Consider the following 24,604-nt stretch of genomic DNA (forward strand, 5'->3'; position numbering starts at 1 on the left):
TGGCTCTACAGACAGTCTTCTGTCTTTTACTTTGTGTTCTTGTGTTTTTTTTTGTGTAAGTGCACAAACCAGTTCAGTAGTAAAACAAATTGACATAAAGTAGCTGTGATATTTTAAGATTTAAGAATATTCTCAACTGTATAATAATTCAAACCTGTGTGTGCATGTTTGTAAAATATGTGCAACGGGGCACATTTTCTTTCATTTGTGCCCATTTGTAAGAAGTGTTGCCGCCCCCTTAATCTGACCTCAGGTTGACCTGATGTTTATCAGTGCTCCACTTTTCTAGCTTTGGAAGCTGAAACACAAAGATTTGACATAAAATCAATTAGAAATCAGAGAGTGGGTGCTTTTTACTCAGAGCTTCGCCAAGCAGAAAGAGATTATGGTTTCTAACATCCCACTGTTCCAAACTTTGAAGTTTCATGAGTAGATTCATTACCAAACGAGCATGTGGGTTTTTTAAACACGAGTAGACTCTCGTTTCTGACGCGAGGGTAGTCCAGACCTCTGGCTCTGCCTCTGACTTTGTTTTCCATTCCTCTTGTGTTTGATCATGTATGTACAGAAGGGGAAGGCCCTTTCAGGTAATTCTGCCCATACTGAGAGTTAAAAAAAAGTGCTAATTTCCTGAAGAGTGAGGCAGGCAGCTTTTCATACACTGCTGGTACTGGGTGTCTGCTGAATAACTCTTTTGGTAAAAATCAGCTTCTTGCAAATAAAGCACAGCATTATCACAGCATGTGATATTTCCTCTGTATTCCTCATGCAGGACAAACCAGGCAAAGATTGGTTTTTCAAAGAAATTGTGGGGCTGTGAGGCAGACATGCTGGCGGGCATATCTTTGCTTTACTCACTGACACTGAAGCGCATGCTGTTTTACATGAAGAGGTCAGGAAGTCACAAAGCTCGGTGCACTAACTCACTCCCTCTCTCTCTGTCTCTGTGTCTCACTCACACACATTTATATACACGGGACATGTGAGATAACATATGGCTTACTGTGCAGAAAAAACAACAACAACAAAAAACTCCTTTCTCTCGAGGGGAAATGCTCTGCAACATGTATCATCATTTATCGTCAGGATGTTATAAAGGCAACAGTAAGAAGAATTGTCAAGCAACAGACTGAGCTACATTAAGCATCTGCTACTAGAGGGCACATCTATTTACCTGCTTTCAGTTTGCTTCACTTACTTATGATGTATGAAGAACCCTCATGTAGCAAATTAACTTCCAACAAAATACGCTAGAATATCAACATGTGTTTCTGCTCTGACATTAGTGGAGCAGTTCTCACCCTCAGAGAGGGCGCAAAGTGTTTATTACTAAAGAGAAGATAAAGCCTCAGAATGTAGCAGGGCAGGTTTTGTCTTTTGTCTCTCACTTTACTAAATATACCAGCCCGACGTCTGTGTTTGCTCCCCTCGTGCCTTTAACTACTCCTCACCTTATACATTTTCTTAGCTTGACACGCGAAGGCTTGTCCCCCCTCTGAGGAAGCTGTTATGAGACTGGATATTATTTTCTGACTGCTTATTCATCGTGAGGTCTTTGTATTCTCTCTTTTGTTGCTCTTTGGACTTTTTGTGTATGTATTCTGATGAAAAGCTAATTTATTAAATCAATAAAACTCCACTTTCAAAGGACTTCAGACACTTTCTGTGCAGTAATCTGATCCCCAGCCTTTGTTTCAGTCCGTTTTGGACTGAATCGAAGCGTTTGTGAAGAAATATGAAATTGCAACTTTGTCCCTGAAGGAAAGATTTCACATCTTTCAGTTTGAGCTCATTTTTCCTTAACTGCTGCTTTCAGACTAGGGAGAACTTCAGCATTGCCTCTCGTGAAGTTAACACTACAGTATTATAGCTAGACAGCTGTTGTGGGTCAGTCTTTTGTTCATTTCGCCCCAGCCTCAATTAATGCATTTGTCCATTCAAATATCCTTAAAAGATTTGACATGAAAAGGTTGATACTCTTTACTATAATTGTTGGCTCACACACACATAGACAGCGCCAACCCACCTTGTCAGTACAGTAGCTTGCCAGACCTGCCTGCCAGTTTGCCGTTGGCCTTTTGTTATTATGTCATGACTGGCAATTGCTGATAGAAAGTACTCCTACTCGCTTTATTGTAAACCTGGAATACAAGTTCTGATGTGTGGAACTGTCAGGAGACACCAGCATGCATGTAACGCTCATGCTCACACACACGCGCTTTTGCAAACACAATACACACTGCATAAACCTTACTCATCATCTGTCACTTTCCTATAATGTCTGACAGGGTGTTTGCACACACAGCACTCACGGATACAGACATGTTGAGTTCAGTGGATCTTTCTATTACAGTGTTTCAGTGAACACTTAAGTTTAAGTGCAAACTTGTTTTCACCTTTGATTACGACATGATTTAAGCACGTTGGTTTAACTTGCTGCAGCCGCTTTCAAGACAACTTAGAAAGTAAAAAGCGGCTGCAGCCTGGAAGTGAAACCAACGTGAGTACAGAGCATGAATTTCCTACAGAAGGGGTTTTTCTTGAAACCTCTGGGGTGCAGTTGGATTTCTTGAAGGGGTCTGGGGACTCGCTGTCTGTCACCCCTTTCACTTGATCTATCTCACTCTTCAGCTCTCTCTCCCAATAGATTTCTATCTCCATATGATAAATTGATGCCAACCAGGACACAAGTTGCTCCGATGCTCCATCTATTTTAGGTTTGGATTGACTGGCAACCGGCCAACAAATGGGAAAATAACCAGGTTTCTCTGGTTATTAATAGTCAGCATTTTCCCCCGCAGCTGCTTCCAAGACAGTGGAAGCTACAGCCTGCGGACAAACACACACACACACACACACACACACACACACACACACACACACACACGCACAAACACTTTCTTTCTCTTGTTCTGAAACAATGTCACAGTCGATGTGAATTTTAAGTGGATCCCCTGCTGATTTTTGTTGCCACGGTCCAAACAAGTGAAAAGGAAACAATAAGTAGTTGAGAGAAGAGGATGTTTGCTGCACGGGGATGTTTTGCCAAGTAATTTGGATCCAGTTCAAGCCATACCTGGTGCTGCTGTGCCATCCGAGTATTGCTATTTTAGTTTTGTGTTGTTGCATAATTCATCGCATTCTTTGTTAAAAGAAAATTCCAAATCAGGCACTCGAGGTTGATCAGAGGGGGTTTATTTTGAGACTCGTGTTGGTTGCAAAAGGTTGTTTGTCAGTGCACAGAGATTTTACTCTATTGATTATTTATAAACTAGTTTGTCTTTTCCTTTTCTTTAGTTTAAATCAAGGTCAGAATGCAAGCATGGCTTCCTCCTTTTAAAAGAAAGCGTGGGAAAGTTTCCAGTATAAATATTCAGAAAGACACACTTCCCTCCTTAAAAAAAGGATTCTGCATGAAAAGATGTTTCATTTGAACAACAATCATAATATCTTTAAGGATAAGTCAGTCAACATTTTTCTTTCCGTCAGCAAATTTCATGAAATCCTACTGACAAAAATCTTCTGAGTATCCAAAGCCTGATATATCTTTTTCTGCTGTGTTAAAAACACATAAATGAACCACACAGTTATACTGGGCGATGAGTTCCTTCATTACGATGAACATGGGCACTGTAGGATAACTTAGCCGATCCCACATACACTGTACCTGCTGAATGAAATACTTACGAGTGTATCTAATGTGTATTAATCCACAGCATGAAATAGTCTGCAACAAATACAGTTTTCTAAAAACTACAGCGATCAGCTGTTTCAAAAAAAGTCCCCAGCTAATTTAAACATGAAACTATATGTGTGTTATCCATTGTTATAGATGAACGTTTGCAGTAGGAACAAATGGATATGGTAAGAAAAGCATATTTTCTGTCTGTTCTTACAATTTAAACAATTTAATTAAAGGGGCCTGTAGTTTAGAAAAGCCACTTTAAAAATAAAATACATCAGATATACAACATATTCTACTACCGGTAATTTATGCATTACCAAACAACCTTGTACAAACTCACCTCTGATTATATAGCTTGCTTTGCTTCCGCGTGGACTGTAGTAACCTCGGATGACTGGACTTTGACCATCTCGGCTCACTTCTCTCCAACAATGTCTGACCATCTGAGTTACGTATTAGAAAGACTGAAGAGCTTTCATTCATTTGTATCAACAAAGATCTTAAAATCTAGAGGGCTCTGTGGTAGAAATGGTTCTAATTCTTCATACATTATGAAGGTACATGTATTCATTATTCTCTGCGTAGTACAAAAGGATAATGCTGGTGATATGCATCATTCTTTTTTTTCAAATCCCATGAAAAGACCTAAACCAACAATGAAATGATCTTACTTAAGTGTTGTTCAAAGACTATAAAAAAACATCAGTGAGCCACACAACATGTTCCCTCATTTGAATAAACATGGGCATTAAACTATACATTTCTGACCTGTTTTTAAAGGTTTACAAATAAGAAAAATATCCCCAGAAGTTGAAAAGGGTGCCGATGTTACAGCAATCTTCAATGCCAGCACAGTTCTAACAGTGACACAATTCAACACTCAGAAAGTGCAGTCCGTTCCACTCTAAACGCTAGAATCCTACATCCTTGGCCCCAGACAGACTGAGGCTCAAACAGTACTGCTCTCTGTGTCCTTTTGTTGGGTAATCACACAGCGAGCCACCCAAACAGAAACATAGGAAGATGATGTTTTGAGCAGGAGAGACGTTTCTCAGTGCCAGAGTTCGTCTTGTACTCGCTGTGACACAATCCGCCTCGCTGTTTACTAGATAGCAGACGGACTGTAGGGACACGCTGGCCGACTCATCATGGTGTGGAGTGCGTGTGTGTGCATTGTTATGTTTTGGGGGTTTTCTGAACAAACGTATTAATCATTAAAACTATGTGCAGAGCAGCATGTGGGTTTGCCAAGTATATTTTCATTGTCATATTTCTTTCTCTCTTCCTCTGTTTCTGTACTATTTTATTTTTATCTCATCCTCCAACTTGTCCTCTTCCTCCACTCCTCTCTCTGGTTCTTTTAGTGTTGTTTTCTTTTAACAAGGCCACATACAGTCAACAAAGAATATTTCATCAGCTGTCCCTTCACTGCTTCCTCTCTCTCCGCAGTAGACATGGTCGACACCCAGCAGCTCCTATCCTGGCCTGTTAGTTTCAGTCTGAGCGCCGTGGACCTGTCAGAGCTGGATGACAGCTCCCACTCCCTCGACATGAAGCATTTGTCCACGTTAGACTACGCCTCCATCTCCTCCTCCTCCATCCAGTCCTCCCTGTCTCCCCCGCTCGTATCCTCCATCTCCTCTGCCGGTGTGGCCTATGACCCCAGTCCACCGCAGAACGAAGAGCTGACCAACATGGACTACACAAACATGCACAGCTACAGGACGGAGCTGAACATGCACAGTAAGTCCTGCCTGTGTAAGGGGATAACCAGAGCTAATATTATCTGGTTTATTTATGCAAATTAAATGCACACAAAGCTTAGCAACTTTCACTTGCAGGAGGTAGAGAAACTGAATAACTTGCTCAAATCCTCCTGTAAGACAGTTTTAATTTGACATCAAAGTTACCACATTTAGAGGAGAGTTGGTGAAGATATTGATTTGTATTTTTGCTTAAAACATGAGAATAGGGGTTATAGCCTATATAGTAATAGGTTTATATATTATTAAACATGAAAATGGATGTAAAAGGTGGAGTAAGAAAGTTTTAGTTATCTATTTCTCTGCCTATTTGGGGTCTTACCTGCCTGATGATGTTTTTTTGCTATCAGATATGATCAAGCTGGAGCCGGAGTCGCCTCCACAGTACTCTGACAGTCCCGTGTTCTCCAAGCTCCAGGACGATATGTCGCCGGCAGCGCTAAACATCGAGTGTCGTGTGTGTGGAGACAAAGCCTCTGGGTTTCACTATGGCGTCCACGCCTGTGAGGGCTGTAAGGTAGGACCGAAAGAAATCAGGAGTAAAGATGAAAATCAGATGTATAAACAAATTGGCGAAGTATAAGCAGTGGTTAAAACACTAGATTACATCAGACTAGGGCTGCAACTAACAACTGTTCCCATTATTATTTCTATCAAATTCACTTTTTGTGCTGTTCAAATCCAAATTTGTTAAATTTACTATACAAAAAAGATAAAGCACAAGTCCTCACAATTATTAAGGCTTTTTGCTCGATCAATTATGAATCAGTTCACACTGAGCAGACTGCCTTCTGCTTTGTGGGGCTTCAGACATCTCAAACTTTAAAGTTTATCATATTTTAGCGTAAATCTTATTCCTTTTAATAAAATGAGTGGACACATTACCACCAGCAGGTCTCTGCTCTCATACTGTTGTCTCATATCTATTCATGCCAGGAAACGGCAGCTAAGCTTGTAACAATTTCTACTGCGAATGCGTAAGTTTTGTTTCTCTGCCAGTCTTCCTTCTGCTGTCACCACGTGTTACTCTCAGGTGAAACATGTTGGTGGAATAAATAATTCTTTAATGCATTTTTTTTTTCATCTTTTTGATGTCTGTCAGTCTAACCGCAAGCACCATTACATTTTCCACTCTGCATCTCCATATGCTTGTGCTTCAGCGGACGCACACCTAGCCCCCTACAACCCTCGATCTGTTTGTCTGTCTGGGTATAAATAACTAATAGAGTACGGGGAAGTTTCACACATATTTCCATTTTCTTTGAAACATTGAGACATTATAAGAAGAGGAGTATGCATTGTTACATTGTCCTTCAAAGACATGTTTCAGAAAGTGCTACGTATGCTTTTTTAAGTTTGGTTCCAAGACGTTTTGACAGGTCTGAAATGAAAAAGCTACCAGACAGTCTGTGTAAGAAAATCCCACTCTTACCTTGAGACTTTTAATAGAATATTATAGATTGTGTCCAATTAGAATTGGTATTATTATTGAATAATAATATTAAATTGGTATAATAATTGTATTATAATAAAAAGATACAACATAGTCTTATATTTGTGATGCAGCATTAATTAATTGACATTATATGAATAAAAATCTTCACTGTGATACCATCAACGAAGAAAAGAAACCTTCACATGCACTATGAAAACAGAAACCACCTGGATGATGCAACTCAATGCAATACAATCGACGATATTACTTAAAGGATAAGTCTGGTGATATTCTCTATTGTTCTTATTGTTAACAAATGCCATGAAAACACCCAAACCAACAACGTAGTGATCTCACTAACAAGAACTGTCTGTGTAGCCGAAGCCTGATATATCTTATTCCTCCAAAGAGTATTAAAAACACATCAGTGCGACACAAGGTTACACTGGGTAATATGTTTCTTTATTACCATGAGCGTGGGCGCTGTGGTATATTTTGGATCTATCTCACATACACCGTCCTGCTGCCATAAATACTATACTTGCTAACAAACCAAAGCGCAAAGCTCAAGTTATTTATTGTCACATGCATAAAGGAGATGCAATCTCAGGCTCCCTCCAACAATGCTCGTTAAATGTGCATAGAAACAAAATCACACAAGTGAAAAATTAGAATTTATGACATAAAGTAATGCAGAGGTTAAAACATAGGGATCAAATTTAACATATAAAATAGAATAATATATATTTGTGATAGACAGGTGTACAGTAACTGCAGTGTTGAGGAGTCTTGAAGTACATTTAATTAAACTTGCAGTTTTTAATAGTTTTACCAGCTGGTAACTTCATTTTTATTTGCGTTGTGATTCAACTAGTTAAATTACTTTTTTTGTGCCATTATTGTGTAGTTACCAACTCAATTATTTAATGTATTTTTACCATTGCTTCTCTACTGTTATTGTTAAAAAATATTATTTCAGTGTGAATTAATTGGTATCTTGCAAAGCTATGCAATTGTAGATTCAACTAGAAGGGCTCTCAGTGAGCGCAGACCTCAAGGCCGTTCCCATACTGTAAGTGTAAAATAAGGCCTGTAACCACCCCGTTATTCGGATCCGCTCCAAGATTTAATGGCTTCTTCCTTAGCCCATGTTACAACCTTCCTCCAAGTTTCATGAAAATCAGGCCTGTAGTTATGGACAATACAATGAACCCAACCGAGGTGGAGGTAATAATGAAGTGTTAACAGAAATGTAGTACATTTCTACACGTAATGATAAAAAACTACAACAGGATGTCCATGTTTAGTAGTAATGAAGAGCCACAGACAGGGATTGTTAGTTTATGTTTTTCATGAGATTTGTCGACAATAAGTAAAATACAGAATATCACCAGCCTTATCCCTTATCCCCTAATAATACAACACACAACCACTAACTACAGCCTTAAACCACGACCAGCACCTCTCTGACACATTCAGTGCTGTTTACTACAAGATGCAAGGCTCTTAGTCTAAGTCATAATGTACCTTCAGAGGCTGAATGAAGGTACAGTAGTCATTGTTCTGCTGAAGTCTCAGGGGAGACTCACCAGAAGAGGGGGTCAGCCAAGCAGGCAAACACTTAATTGTTTCAAAACAGAAAACATTCTTTATTGAGGTGGAGCCTTGACCCCCTTTAACTTCCTCCTTCTTAAAATAACCTACAAAATAAAAAAGGAACATCTGTGGATCAAAGGAATGCAGATGCCAAACACATCAGCCTTCACGTAGTACGAGTACAGATGCACACAATGCAGTTGTCCTCGTCGCGTTAACAGCCCTCAGTTTTTTCTTTTTCTATTCATCTTTCCATTCGCTTTCTTAGTCAACATAGACAAACACCACAGCCATCAACAAACATGTGACTGCATGTAGGAGTGTGTGTTTCACCGTGGCTACATACTTACTAGCTGAGATAAGCACAAGTATTATGGCTCCTTTGGTCCTCATGTTGAAAACACACAAACACACAAATCCACCCTGAAACACAATCTGCTTTTAAACACACTTGTACTTGGCAGTATGATTGACTTCCTCATAGATTAAAAACAAGCAGGTATCTAATCTGCATCTATCAGTTAATATATGCTCTTTGGAGCTACTCTACCAACAAGAAACTTAAATCAGATGATGAATGTTCAAGTAGAAAATGTAAAAACTAAATGAAAAGTAGTAATTTATTAGCTGTCCCACCTTCTCCTGTCATGCCTCAGCTGTAATACATATACAGTTTGTTCTGTGTTTATAAGGCACACACACAGTGCTAAGAACATAAGATTTCTCCTTTACTTATATCTTTTTATTGTCTTATTTCTAACACAAATAATCTCTCAACTTTTCCATTTTCTCAAACTCTCTTTCAATTCTTACAAAAGGAGCAGAATTAACAGTGTGCAGCACATGTTACAAACGTGTGATATCTTAAGTGACAATATCTGAGCTAATTGTCAATCTTTCTTTCTCGTAGGGTTTCTTCAGACGCACAATCAGGTTAAAGTTGGTGTACGATCACTGTGATCTTCACTGTCGCATTCACAAGAAGTCCCGCAACAAATGCCAATACTGTCGCTTCCAGAAGTGCCTGAATGTTGGCATGTCACACAACGGTAAGATGGTGATACTGTCACACACCTTTTATTACGATGTGCTTTATTCATTTTATTTTATTTTTTAAGATAAACTTACGTGTGAAACAAAAAGCTTAACTACATGACAATAACCAAAGTTCAAGTTGCTGCACATTCAGGTTCTCATGCCTGTTCATCACATACGAATGAACCACCCATTTATGCTCACTATAAATAAGCCGACGTAGCTCAAAAGGAAGGTTCTTCTTTGAACTTGTAGCCCAGGAAACTCTCTTTGCAGCCTTTTGATGCCCTCTGAGAACAACAGATACAACTTCCCCGCACTGCAGCCAGTTTGGTCTTTGAGGTGTGATGGTAATACAGTATATGTAGCATCAGCAATATAAGCCACTGCCTGATATGTTGCCAGTTGCTTCCTCTGTGGTTTTTCGATCATTATTGTATGTTTAAGTTCCCATCACTCGTGCAATATAACTGCCACCCCAACAGCATGATTCAAAGATGAAATTGGTCAAAGGCTAACTTTACTAGTTTATTTACGCTTTGTTTTATCTTTTTATCGTCACATTAATAAACATTGTTGTTTGCCAGAAGGGCTTTTTTCATCGGTGGTCCCCCCACAAAATATTTCATACTCACCTTAAAAATAAGATTAAAATAAAAAAAGTTGCTCAAATACTTAAAGCTTGCAGTAAAGACACAGTACAGAACATTATTATGATACATTGTCAGCTTACAAATGACAAACAATTGCTATTATAGTGTTTTAGTGATTACACAACACCCGTTGTGCACAAACTGTTCATTTAACTTGTTCAAATTTAAACACAAAAATTGTAAAATGAGCAAATTCCACTGAAGTCTTTCTCAGCCATGATACACCCACGTAGGTTTTCACCTGTACATGCCAGATCAGGGTGGAGATGCATCAAATACTGCACGGCCTCGACAAACTTTCGACACCTCCCACGCTGATTGATCGGGCCGTTGATCCAAATACAGTTTACTGACAACAAATATGCAACTGATCTCAGGTATGATTGTCACTGCACCACATAGTGTTAACTTAGTTAATTTATTTGAACTTATTTGTACTTTGCACTCTGCACCGCCTGCCAAAGTAAAAGCTATCAGACGACAGCACCTGCGTTCCCAAGTACAACATTTTAAGATTTTGTGTACTTGATAATACAATTTGCCCACACCCACGACTGGTTACCTGTAGAATGGTTTTGTTTTGTTAGCCTTTGTTGGCCACTAGAGCGCATCAACTCAGTTGTAGCCCGGGCGGACTCCGCCTCCCCAGGTGAGTTTCAGCATGGAGCCTACGACTGTGTGGGCGTGCACAGGTCTCGCTTGATTGACAACTCCCTGACTCTCCCTGACTGCACTTGTTAGGGTGGGACGACTTTCAGCGTTCACTCTTTTGATACATGAACTTTATGTGATCCATGAAAACTCTGAGCATGGCTTTGCACAATTTAATTCTTAAAGTCTTGTTTACCTTTCGTCAAACAAAAGTACATCTGTTCCCAGCCTGCACTGAAATAAAATCCAGAGTTGCTGCAGCCTAAAAAGATGAGTAATTAAATAAGTCATTGAAAACACCTGCGTGGGTCGTCTGCATCTACAGCTGGTAGCAACATGTCGTCTGTATCTTCTTCTCTCATAATATACATCATCGGTAATCACTGGAAGTTGGTTCTCCTGGGGGGTCAATTCTGGAACCACAAACTTTCTTGCAGTGTGGGCATTGAAGTGAGGGGCTGCAAGTGTAGTGTAGGACAGCCTTTTTGGTGGGGACTCTCCCCTGTCTTTGCTGCTTGACTCTGGCAGCCTGTTGTCGGAGATCGTCTTCGTGTGAGTCCTTCATGTAAACTGCGATGCTGTCGCTGTTTGCTTCCTCAAGAACACTGGTGTTAGTGCGCTTCTTTTACCAGCTGAAAAGACAGATTTTTTCACAGGCATCTCTGGTTGAGTACTCCCAGTCTCTTGTATACTGTTGGTGGACAAGATATACTGCCTTGTAGACCAGCAAATTTGGTCTTTGCAAGCAGGTCAACTCTTTGCAAGCTTTGTCCCTCTGTCTCCACCTTCCTTCATATCACTCTACTGTTATTTCATAAGGTATAGCTGGTTCTTTGAAAGTTTGATCTGTAAGGGTTTTTATTTGATCAATAATTGGCATCTCAGAGTACATAGACCACAACTGATTATCCAACATGCTGTGTCACTGCTGTGGGCTTGTTGCCAGTAAGTGGTAGAGCCACTTTAGTTTGTATTTATTTGCCTAAGGTGTGCATTCATCATACAGTCAGCATTACACAATCACGTACGCTCACACAGTAAATGCTAAGCACAGGCTTGAATGGAGGATAATTAATGACTTCCTCTAACAGAAAAAAAGAAGGCTTAACCAGTTAGCTTCACATTTCACCACATTCAACATTAAATCCCGATTCCATTATACTTTTGTCAAGTTTAATGCAACTTAGATAAATCATTTCTATCTTGGGTAATGGAAATCAACTGGAAAAATAGTTTAATTTAGGTATTGTCTTTCATTGAAAGAAATAGAACCACTTTTGAAAAGGTTTTTAAAGTGGTGTGCCTATTTAAATAATCATCATGGAAGGTAATTGGAAACAGAAAACTACTGCACACCCGGTAAAAAAATCCTTTAATACAATGTAAAGTTATGAATACAATTATATGTCTGTACATTTGGCAAACCCATCACTTGATCATCATCTTATATGTTTTTGCTTTTTTTAAGGATATAATAAATATGGCGTGACTCCATTAAATAGATCCTAAATACGTTCTTGCACAAAAAACAACCCTGCTGTGTATTTGTAAATGCACACATGTAATAAAACCTGCAGCAACAGGTGGGGAAGGGAGGAGATACTTGTTAAAATGTATGAGATAGTTTTTCAGGCTTTGCAATGAGCTGTGGAAACATCATTACCAATAAAAAATACATAAACGTATCATTAAAGGGAACTACATTTTGTAATCGCTTGATCAGACACGCCTCATTAAATCACAGGAGGAACAGTAGTTGTGTGCCAGTGGATTTTTCCTTTCGCAGAATGATGTTATTAGCGGTGACTAGAGAAGATGTCTGAGCAGTGATCGTATGTCTCTTGAAATCTTTGATTTTCTTTTAGTGATTCTTTACAATATTCTTGAGCGACAGCTAAATCAAACATTTCACGCATCTGAACTGAATTCTCCCATATTGTAATGTAAGTCATTGTTCAAAGTGTTTAGCTTCTGTATTTAGTAATAAGTTGTTTGTTTGCTGGAGATAGCAGGTCATTTTGTGGACATAAGCTGGTCGATATGAATCATTGATCCCTGTCCAAACATTAGGAATTTGCAAAACAAGCATGGCGGCAGCAGAATAAAGTGAAACGTTTAGGCAGCAAGAGGTCACAATCCAAACAAAAAAACAACACCAGGGCTGTTTTATTTCTTGTTGTGAAAACCATATACCAGGCCCATTCAAAGAGCGGCCCGCGGGGAGAATACGGCCCTTCTGAACTTGTTTCTGGACCGCAAGAGGTTGCCTGCAAATCGGGCTGGCATGAATAGCATAAATAAAACCAAGGCCTGATTCACATCAAAATTCGCACCTGAAAATCGTCAATGATGATTTAAACAAGCCTACTTACTGTTAGATTGTAAAAATGTGTAAGATATGTGTGTTATTGTGAGTCTGATGCTACTGTTTTACTATGTTCTATTTGCATTTAGTATTTCATGTTATGGATATGGACTTGTTTTCAAAGCACCTTATGTATGTTTGGAAGTGTTGAAGATATTATAAACAGGGCTACTTACTGGTAATGTGGTGAATACTGTTTTATTATATTCATCTTTCTTTCTACATTAGTGGACATGGACCTGTTGGGAAACAACTCATGTCTCCTTGTTTTTAAAGATGCAACATTTTGCACTTTACTGTGTGAAGCCTTGTAGCCATAGCTTTCCTACTGTTCTGAATGGACTGGTTGCTTTCTGTAATGAATTAAGATGATACAATTAAAGTGAAAAAAAGGGGATGCACGTGACTAGTTCATTTCATGTATTAGTAACTATTAACACCACTGTAAGAAAGAGTTATTTGTAGTGATTCATTGACAACGTATTGTGTGGCCCACAAACCCCCAGTGATGTTCCTATTCGGCCCACTTGCTAATGAAGTTGAATAGCCCTGCCGTATACAGTATGTATACTTCATGTATATATTAATTTCAGCATCACATTAGCAGCTTAACATTCTTGCATTGCAGGAATTTTATCTGAACTTTAGAGGTCATATAAAATGGCTTTGAGATGGTAAGAAAGGATTCATCAGGATCGGGACTTGAATGTAAAATGTCCACTGATATTAGTCCTCACTGTTGTTTTGGATAACTTTTGGTTTTGTGTTAACTTGACAGGAGGAAGATTACACTGAGGGTTTGTTAGTTACCTTGAAAATGTTAAGAAAAGTGTTAAGAAATCTCCAGAGGGACTCAACATTTAATGTGTTGTCTGTTACGTACAAATGTGTTAATCTGGATGATTATTCTTGCTTACAGTATGTTTCTGTGTGTGCTCTTACTGTATCTGTATCTTTGTGCGCTAATGTGTGTTTCTGTCTCTCTGTTTCCTTTCCCAGCCATTCGTTTTGGCCGAATGCCCCAGGCGGAGAAGGAGAAACTGCTAGCGGAGTTCTCTTCTGACATGGTGCACATGCACCCGGAGGCGGCAGATCTGAGGGCTCTGGCCCGGCATCTGTACGAGGCCTATCTGAAATACTTCCCCCTCACCAAGGCCAAGGCCAGGGCCATCCTCTCTGGGAAGACCGGAGACAACATGGTAAGCAGCACTGCCTTAAATCTATTTAAATTCTATTTATTTGTAATGGTGGGGGAGTGCTGCATATTGCCTGCATAAGCCAAATATCTTTTATTGAATTTTCTACTGGAGGAGCGCCTTGGTAGCCAAGTTGTTACAAAGCGTGCCAAATAACCGAAACGTCCCGGGTTCTATTCCAGCCTTCGGACTTTTGCACAGTACACTACAGTGAATGACGTTTTCAGTGAGGCATATTATGAGCCTGCTAAAGACCTTTAGTCAAATATAGGTCAATAGTTTTTTTAATGTACCGCACTCTGGGAAATATCTCAAGCAACCCAAACAACAATACATCATTTGTTTTAAAGGCATAGACATAACCAGTAATGAGGATAAATCCCATTTTCTACCAAAAAAATCTAATATAGGACATTAAAAAAGTCTTCTTGACTATAAGAAATGTATCTTCACTCACATGCATTATACCACATAATTACCTCCACAGTTCCTCCACTGCGCTGCTTTGAGTTTGAAATGAAACCCTCAGTTTCTCTGGGAACAACAATGACAAACAAGTTTGAAGTGAAGGAGTTTAGAAGCTTTAAACTTAAAATATTTCAAACTTTTCAACTTACTGCATGTGTTCATATTTTTTGCCACGCTCAGTTTATTTCAGACGAGGTCGTTTCAGGCTATTATTGCTGCTCTAACAGGAAAAGTGGATTGACTGGTTTCTACACGCCTTGGCTGTTAGAAAACACCTCAGATTACGGTGGTCAAGCTCTGCAACTGGATATATACAGTAAAGGCTTCAACACGTCCACTCAAAATGTCAAACTAATTTATTAAGACATTTGGTCATTTAGGACGGTAGGAAAACGTGTTGGCCAAAAGTTTGGAAATATAGATATCATACTTTTCTGTGTTTTTGTAAGGTTTTGCAGTATTAAATCTCAATATTCTAAAGAGACCTAATCAGGATATCCACATCAACTGAATTACAAGTGGCAGTCAAAAGAAAACTGTGGAGAATATATAATAATGATCCACAGTGCGTGTGTGGCTCGTCTCAGGACGGCTGACATGATACTGTTATTAAATGGCTAATGTTTGTATTAAGGTAAAAAGTTTTAAAACATCATTGAAGTATCATCTTCCTTTGAAAGAATGTTCAATATGTTTTGACAACTCATTGTGAAAGTAATATGTGATTAAGTAATCTTCATCAGAGTCTGAATTTCTAGTCTGACCAACTGTACCTATTAAATAAATTGCCAGTAAAAGTAAAAGCAGTGAATTAAACGGTCAGTACCTTTCAGTAGGTAGAACCAAGCACATGGATCATGCACTTAAAAAGATATTAACATTTAATTAAATGATAGTTTGGATTTGAATAATGTGCAGTGAATAATGAAAATAATGGTGTAAATTAACCTAAATGCACCAATTGCAGCTCTCTTGCCCTCGGTAATTATTAGTGTCATTGTTGTTATTATTATTGGCTGTAGAACTGAGGACCAACTGTACGAGCGGCGAGAGTCTTTTCCTCTTCTGTTGCTTCTCTCTGTGAAATCAGATGAGTTCACGGCCGCTCCGCCGCTCTTTCGTCTGATTGTTATGACTGTTCATCATAGCGATAGCAGCCACATGACACTGACTTATCTGTTGGTTTGAGGAAGTCTTCGTTTGTTTACTAAACCACAGCAAACCTCCTGAAACAAATTGGGAGTCAATTATTTTATGTTTTGTAGAATATTTACATTTTTTAACGCGTGGGGCCTTGATATGAGTTAATGTTTAATCAACATTTAACTCCACCAGCACTCCAGACGCACTATCGGAGGTGAAGGAACAAGACTGTTTTTACAATTCTTACCCTCAATAATTACACATTCTTGGATAAATGATTTTGACAGACAAGACTTTGTACAATTAATTAGACAGTAAAGGTGGATAACTATGATGCAGTAGCAATAACTGACAAATTATCAAATGTAGCCTAAAGCTGGGGGAGGCCGTTTATTTTTGGCATCATTGGGCAAATAATTCCATAATAACCTTTCAACATAATTATAATTAAAGTGGTACCCCAGGGGATATAGTTTTCTGGAAAAGGCAAAAAAACAGCCAGATTTGGAAAATACAGCCCTCATCCTGCAGCTCTCCTCCCTCCCTTCTCTGTCTTAGGCCTAGCTAAATGTTTTCTGAAACGCCGATATTGTCCGACTTTCTTATTGATAAGTCCTTTTTTGTGTTGCTTTACAGTGTAGGCAGTTGTTGCCAGTGCTGGAATATAATTGTTCTCCTCTGTTTGTGTCAGGCTTTTACTGAAGGGACATGCATATCTGCATTTGTAGAAAAGCTAAAAGGAATGCTCTCGCTTTGAAATGACCTGAGATTGGCCAAAGTCTCCGGTCACAAGCTAGATTTTCTAAAGTCTGAAAACTCGAAAAAGAGGAGGTGCAGAAGTATGGTTTTCATCTGACCGATATCTGATATCAGTGTCGGTGTTGGCGCATCTCTAATTTAAACTAATAGATTCCTGCACAGGCAGCACATGTACATCTCATTCACTTACATAAGAAATTGTTATTCATTTCATAATGTTTTGTGAGAATTGTTTACTATAATTACATGTAGGATTTCTCAATATTCATTTCGTCGCTATGAAAAAGGAAGAAGTACATGAATGGTACCATTCATCATTCAGGCCGGTGCATGTCTTTGCCAGTGTTTTATCAAACAGTAAGAGCGACTTTAACTTAGTTATGCTTCATTTACTGGAAATGATGTTTTTGTCTGCCTCCGCCTGCAGCAAAGATTAATTTACTTTGTCCATCAGACATATGAAATGTGCAGTGTTTGCTTTTTCAGCTCTGATGAATGAGCCATGACCAAAATGCACACACAGTATATGTGGTTACATCTGTAGCTCATGTGTTTTTTCTTTCTTTCTTTCTTTTCTTCTCCCTTCTCCCTTCTCCCATCCTTTTCTACCTGCTCTTTCTTACTCCCACACATTTCTCTTCTTCTGTATTTTTTCTTCTCTTCCTGCAGCCTTTTGTCATCCATGACATGAAGTCTCTAATGGAAGGAGAACAGTTTATTAATTGTAAGCAGGTACCCATCCAGGAGCTCCAGCACCAGACATCCACCCTAACAGCCGGACTTGGAGGTGAGAAATACAAAATACTGGAGATGTGATCAAATCTCTTTGTGCATTGTTTTCTTTTTTTAATCATCATTACCCGATAATTAAATTGTCCTAAGACTCTGGCTGCTGTTTGCACAAAAGATATTTTGAAAACATTCAACTCAAACGCCTCATCAGGGATCTACTTTTTTAATCTGTGCACGTCTGATCTGATTTCAGGTTTCGCAGGAGCTCACTCGGGGTCAGAGTATGGATTTTTAGGAATGTCGAGCATCAGCGGAGAGGAACCACCAGACACTCTGGAGCTGCGTTTCTTCCACAGCTGTCAATCACGTTCGGCCGAAGCAGTGAGAGAAGTGACAGAGTTTGCCAAGAGTATCCCAGGATTCAGTGATCTGGATCTCAATGATCAGGTGAGAGACATGAATACCGCTGCTAATCCATTCTGTCATTCAAATCCATACATACCATCTATGTATCTGAAGACACTGTAAACCTGAACATCTGAACATCTAGCTCTTCATCTCAACCCCTTACACTTTTCCCAGGTAACTTTGCTGAAGTACGGTGTGATCGAGGTCTTAATCATCATGATGTCACCTCTGATGAACAAAGACGGGACTCTGATCTCCTACGGACAGATCTTCATGACGAGGGAATTCCTCAAGAGTCTCAGGAAACCTTTCTCTCAAATGATGGAGCCGAAGTTTGAGTTCTCAGTCAAGTTCAACACGCTGGAGCTGGACGACAGCGACATGGCGCTGTTTCTGGCTGTCATTATCCTCAGCGGGGGTGAGTGGTGTTCCTAAAGGATATGTTGTAGATGTCATAGATCATAGTAGCCTAGTCTTAGTAGTCTTGAAGGAATATTTTGATTCCAATGTCGTGTCTGTGTATTGATATGAAGCTGCAGCCACAAGAGAGTTAGCTTAGCCTACTTAGCTTGAGCCACACCTCCGCACATTTTGAATGACTGTGTGTGTGTGTGTGTGTGTGTCTGTGTCTGTGTGTCGTTCACACACTGACACACCGACAGCAGCACACAGCAGCCACTTTGCACATGCAGACTGAGAGACACAGACAGGGGAAACACTGACGCACATAAAAACAACCCGTTCTCTGTGTCCATGCTAAAGGGTACTTGTGTGTCAGAGTCTTAAAACAATTAGGCAAACAATAATGTACATTTATTTCATGGCCTTCTCAGGTTGTGTAGTTACAACAAAATATATATTTTTGGCATCAGAACAATTTAGTTAACCCTCAGTGTTTAGTGTTGTAAGACGTCTGCTTTTAGCAATCTAAGTTATCAACCCAACTTCACGCTATCTATAGCCAGCCTTGACCCATTTATCAGTTTGCTGGGATGTTTCACGTGGGAACAAGAAACAGCAACTACATCATATGTCGAGAGATTTAGAAACGGCTACATTTGACCCATTTCGACATGGGGAAAAAGAGGTTTCACAAACAACCACAATCACTTTAATGTCATAATAGTAAAGTAAACAGTCTTTCTTTTTCTAGGAACTAATAGTTTAAAATCTAAACTTTTCATGCCTTGTGTAACAGCAAACTAAACCAGCCTCACTCACACACTATGTAGTCTAATATTGCTGATTAGCGTGTGGCCACTTGATAAAGGTCTGGCCATGAACCGGATTAAGGGGGAAACATTAGAGATGTAAGTAAATTATTTATGGAAATTGCTAAGATTATCGCTTGTAATAAAGATAAGAAAGCTTATGTAAATAGCAATTACACAGATAGGTCGGGTAATAAGAGACAGCTAAATTAAGAGTTTTAATAGATACTTTATGTGTCACCAGAAATGTCACTGATTTATCTTCCCCTGTCTCTGTGACCCGTCCAGACCGCCCGGGCCTGCTGAACGTGAAGCCCATCGAGCAGCTTCAGGAGACGGTGCTCCATTCGCTGGAGCTGCAGCTGAAGCTAAACCATCCTGTGTCTCTGCAACTGTTCGCCAAGCTGCTCCAGAAAATGACCGACCTGCGTCAGATCGTCACCGACCACGTCCACCTCATCCAGCTGCTGAAGAAGACGGAGGTGGACATGTGCTTACACCCACTGCTGCAGGAGATCATGAAGGACTTGTATTAGAATTCAACAAGAGAAAAGGACAAAGTAGGAGAAAAGAGAAATAAGAGAGAATAAAGAGATTTTATTTTTAAAATCACGACTTGTGAAATTATGACGATGAAGCACTTTGTGCTGCTGGTGTGTTGAAATAAAGGGAGGTAGCCAGACAGGCTGACTGAAATTGAGAAAGACATGAGGAAGAACAGGAGAAGATAAATTAAGGAAAGAAATAATCTGAGCGATAGATCTTGTCTAGACAGCAGCATGCTGAGCCTGGACATTCAGCAAATGTGTAGGCTGCCAAACTGATACCTATTGCACCAATCAGGACGACCCTCTATTACTAACTGAAAGAGTGGGGACTTTCTTTTTTGGCAAGCTTAAGCTTAAGATGGCGATTGCTCAACACAGCCTGCTTCAAGTCAGGAGAAATCACTGTGAATATTTTTACACCGCGTGTCACACAGTAGAGTATGTGTTGTACATGTGCAGCTTATCTACATGTTGCGTTACAACCGTCTTGGGCAGCAGTGTGTACATGCTTCAATACCTCTGAACGCACACAAATGCATGAATGCTTGCGTGCACACACAAAACAATGCACAGATCAGGGTGAAGGTGCTATCTCTTTTTAATCAGCATTGTCCAAAGACAGAAATCAGATTATTCCCTGTAACATATTTTTGTCTCAGTTAACTGCAGAAACTGTGAGAAAGTGTGAAGCCAACTAAAGCCACATTACTTTTTGTTTTTTTGTTTTTTTTAAGAAACAGTATACGCCATATTGTGCCTTTAAGATTTGCTGTTTGACTTTTTTTGTGTGGAATGAATGCCATTTAAAAAATATATATTACACATGTATGATGTATAATATATGTATATTGGTATGTATTATTTTTTATGGATGTCTGTCCAGCACGCTTTCTAGCCTTGTTTTTTGTCTGAAATTCTTAAAAAGTAGCTATAATTTTTACTATGAAACTATTTTTTATCTATGCAAAGTGTCTACTATGTCTGATCGATCAGATGTTGTTGTTATTGGGTTTTTTGGGAGGGTGGGGGGGGTTGCTGATAAGTGCCGGGAAAAAAGAAATTTGTTGTAAATAAAATATTTTCTAAGTTTTTATTTGAAGTCCGTCTCTTCTTAGAAGTCGTCCGAATTGACGTGCGATGTTCTGTCAAAAAACATTTCTAATAATGTCTTCCCTTCAAACATTCCAGTCAACCAGACTCTGGAAATCTGTTTTGCAGCCATTACATCAGCTGTCCTCAGTGTCTCTTAGCAAACACTCACACACCCTGTTGGAACGATTGCAACATCTGAACTCTGCTGAACCGTGCCAGAAAACCAAAGTCTATGTATACACATTTGATCAGCAAGCGGAGGTGGTTTTACGAGGTTAATGTTTGTTGAGGGGGCACCAGCTTTATTGCTTTTTTTTTATACAGATCAATTTACAGAGAGAACTGAAAAGAAATGGGATAGAGACAGGATAGCATGCAACAACAGAGACAGAGTCAAACTCAGGACATCCCAATGTAGTCCACTGAGACATCAGTTCACCTCAGCACACGGCGCAGGTTCATTGACACAGAGCCTTCCCATTGTCTGTTTTGTGTTTGCCAAGTTACAGGTCTTTCAAACTCACAGTAAATGCTTCCCTTAACATGAGGGATATACGCTCAATAAAGTCCACCCTTGGGATCAAGCTCTACAAATGTTGGGAACAATGTACATTACATTTGACATTTCTTCAACTTACAGTGAACTAACTAGATGGATTAGGGTTAAGTGCCTTGCTCAGAGGCACAATGGTATTGAATTTACTCAGAAGCCATTGGACCAATAAGACACATTAAAATTAGTAGTGGTGCTTTAGTTATATATGATACACTGTAAAGATGTATGTTTTTCTCATGTGAAAAATATTTCACAAATGATCTAGAAATGTATCAATCAAAAAATGTGATATCTAGAATATTTATTATGTGGTAAAAAAAAAGCAACATACACGTCAGAAAGGTATATTTAAACATACACATGGTGCACATTTGATGAATCTTGAGCTCCATTTTGTGGTTTCTAATTCTGTACGTAACCTCAAGAAACGGTCCTGAAACGGAGATGAGCGGCACATTTTCTGCACTCTGCCTTTCCCTGATGAATAATAATAATTATTAGTCTTAGAAATACATAATTATATGAAGACCAAGCATAGCTGAGGAGAAGTGAAGAGACGGGTGTTAATTCTCTGTAGGGTTTGTCACTTTGAGCCTTTCACATTACATATATATACACTTTAAATCATTACTTCTCCTTCTTTAGGGAATCACACTTACATAAAACAGGTTATATCTGTTATATCCTACCTTTTCTTTCACATGCCACACTTCTTCTCCTTATCTGATTAATCAGAAACATCTCATAGGATATGACGTCACGTGAGAATTAAAATGTTTTGAAATGGGAGCGGCAGCAATGAGGTGTCTTTGACTTTCCTTATGTATCTTCTGGGATATTTTTTCTCAGGTTATAAGAACAAACAAAAATGGCAGCAACAATGATGAGGAATAAAAGTAACTTTTGTGAGATGGGATGAGACCAGGATAAAACCAGGCCGTGAGAATGTATCAGATTAAGGAGAAGTTTGGCCCCTAAAAATAAGCCTTTGAGTTGGCAGATGATTGTGTGGGGGGGGGGGGGGGGGGGCTTTCTGGCTCTGACCCGGATGGTCCTCTTGGATGGTTGATGATGATGGTAATTAAATGTGTTCTTTATGTCGAGTCAGCATATCCTCACTTTGTTACGGCCGGTCTCTGCTGACCAAACCCTGCCAAGATTCCTGAGCTAATCTGCCAAAAGAAATGTTCATAAAGTATATTTCTGCAGTTGTCCGTCCGCACAGAGTCAACTCCAAAGATAGCGACTAAGATTTACACAAGGAAGTTTTGTTTTTGTTTGAGCTCCTTAAGAAACAGCAGCTACAATTTTTTATTCTCTTTTGTTTTAGTATCACAAATGGAATTTTACTCCCACCAGGGTGTGACACCTGATACGTGTGTATGTGGGTCCTTGAACAAGCCTTGTTTCTGAAGCGATACACCTGCCGCTGTAAAACAAATACAGCTCTCGAGAAATAGTTGTGTTTAATCTGGTGTTTACATAGAAAACACCTCAGGAATTTATATTATGGCACTTTATGTTCTTGTGAGCTCTACAGGAAAACATTTCAGCCTTTCCGTAGGAGAAATAATGTAGATACTCTGGTTTAATTCTGCCCAGGGATATTTGTTACACTGTAAAACTATCCTATAAATAAAAATGTGTTTGGCTCAAAGCACCACATTTTCAGCATTTCACATTTAATATTGTAAATTATGGATTATTCAGTGGCATAAAAAGATGAAAGTGTCTACAGGAAGTGTGAATTTTATAATTTAAATAAATGTAGGTAAAGCTCTATGCATGTATCAATTCACACACACCTCCTCTTTAAGTATAACATCAAAACTACACTTAAAGATTGTTAAATTGAATCTGTTTAATTGAGATTATTTAACGCCAATTTACTGAATTGGATGTATAGGTAATCTGATATTACCAAACATGCAATAAAAATAACAAACTGTTCTTTTTTAAGAATCGCTTTTGTGACGTGCTGCTTTTTTTCCGCCCAGTAACATTTTTCCAACATTCTTTGGCTTCAGATGCTCATCACGCTACCTTTGTCAGGTGGATTTTTTCCAAATGATTCACTCATTCACTCGCTCTTTAACACCAGAAATCGACACTTGAATGGAAAGTTAGTGCAATGTGACCCAATAACCTAATCTGCCCTGTCATATGACTCAAATGAGAACATAGCTGGTGAACATGTTGCACATCCTTCCTAATTTGTGAAAGGATTTATATTTTTAGTCTCAATATTTCTTCATATTTGCTGTGTACAGACACACCAGCTGTCAAGAGTCTGCAACATTTTTCATTTTAACATAAGAGTTTGTGAAAGCACTTTGCCTAAAAGAGACTCTTTTTTATACAAAGTCAAAAAGGAGCAGAGATTATGCACTAGGGGAAATACAATAAGCAAAGATATGAGGATTAAATCCAAACACCTCAAACAAAAGCAAAAAAATGTTATTAAAAGAAGCTCAAAAACATCCATTATTATATTAATTGTGTGAAGCAGCATTGGAGAGAATTTAGGGTTTAGTCAAACCCATCATCTTTCATTTTACAGTAATAGGTCAACATTTTGGGAAATGCACTTATTTGCTTGTTTGCTAAGAGTTTCGATGAAAAGATCCATACCACGCTAATGTCTGTACACTTCATATGAAGCTATAGTCAGGTGAGATTATAGCTTAGCATAAAGACTGGAACCAGCTAAGGTAACAGAGGGCAGACTAGTTATTTTAAGTCATCTATTTTGCCTCTTGTTAGTTACTCCAGTTATCATCAGTAACAATGCTGCTCTACTGTTTATGGCTTCAGTGAAATGAGGCCTTACAGCGGTTCGGAGTGTCTCGGGTCCCTTTAGCCTAGTTTTACCCAAGCCGCACATCCACAGGGAGGATCACACCGTGCCAGTGACAAGGCGCAAAAAAACCCACATTGGCACTGAATTCTCAATCTGTCTCCCAAAGAAGCTTCAGTTGGTGACCCAGAGTCAGTCATGAAGTCTCCGGAGAGGTGAGAGACACATATATAGTGTCTGAGGATTTATTCTGTGAGATTTATTGTAAGGATGTATGCTGGTGGATAAAAACGTATTTCACCCTGATGGAGGTTTGTTCTGTTCCCTGAAACTGTTTCCAAATGGGAATTCTGAAAACAAATGCACTTGACTGCAGAATGTTAAGCAGATACAGGTTACAATGTATTGTACGTGGGATACAGTAAGACAATCATCCATTCTCCTTGACTAAAGTGATCAGTAATATATAGTTTGACAGACAGCCCTGGTGTTCTGTAAAGTAGTGTAATAT

General features: G+C 39.1%; 1 protein-coding gene across 1 annotated transcript in view; it reads left to right on the forward strand.

Moving 5' to 3' along the window:
* The window catches only part of pparg (peroxisome proliferator-activated receptor gamma), a 30,655-nt gene extending 10,004 nt beyond the window's left edge, over positions 1 to 20,651 (forward strand). The window contains exons 2-9 of the mRNA XM_029431820.1: positions 5,135 to 5,428; positions 5,799 to 5,965; positions 9,390 to 9,528; positions 14,183 to 14,382; positions 17,419 to 17,536; positions 17,735 to 17,928; positions 18,064 to 18,307; positions 19,389 to 20,651. Coding sequence (XP_029287680.1) covers positions 5,135 to 5,428; positions 5,799 to 5,965; positions 9,390 to 9,528; positions 14,183 to 14,382; positions 17,419 to 17,536; positions 17,735 to 17,928; positions 18,064 to 18,307; positions 19,389 to 19,636 — 1,604 coding nt within the window. The 3' untranslated portion in view covers positions 19,637 to 20,651. The remainder of the gene's footprint in view (positions 1 to 5,134; positions 5,429 to 5,798; positions 5,966 to 9,389; positions 9,529 to 14,182; positions 14,383 to 17,418; positions 17,537 to 17,734; positions 17,929 to 18,063; positions 18,308 to 19,388) is intronic.
* Positions 20,652 to 24,604: the final 3,953 nt, after the last annotated feature.

This window comes from Cottoperca gobio, chromosome 5 (assembly GCF_900634415.1).
Source record: "Cottoperca gobio chromosome 5, fCotGob3.1, whole genome shotgun sequence".
NCBI lineage: Eukaryota > Metazoa > Chordata > Actinopteri > Perciformes > Bovichtidae > Cottoperca > Cottoperca gobio.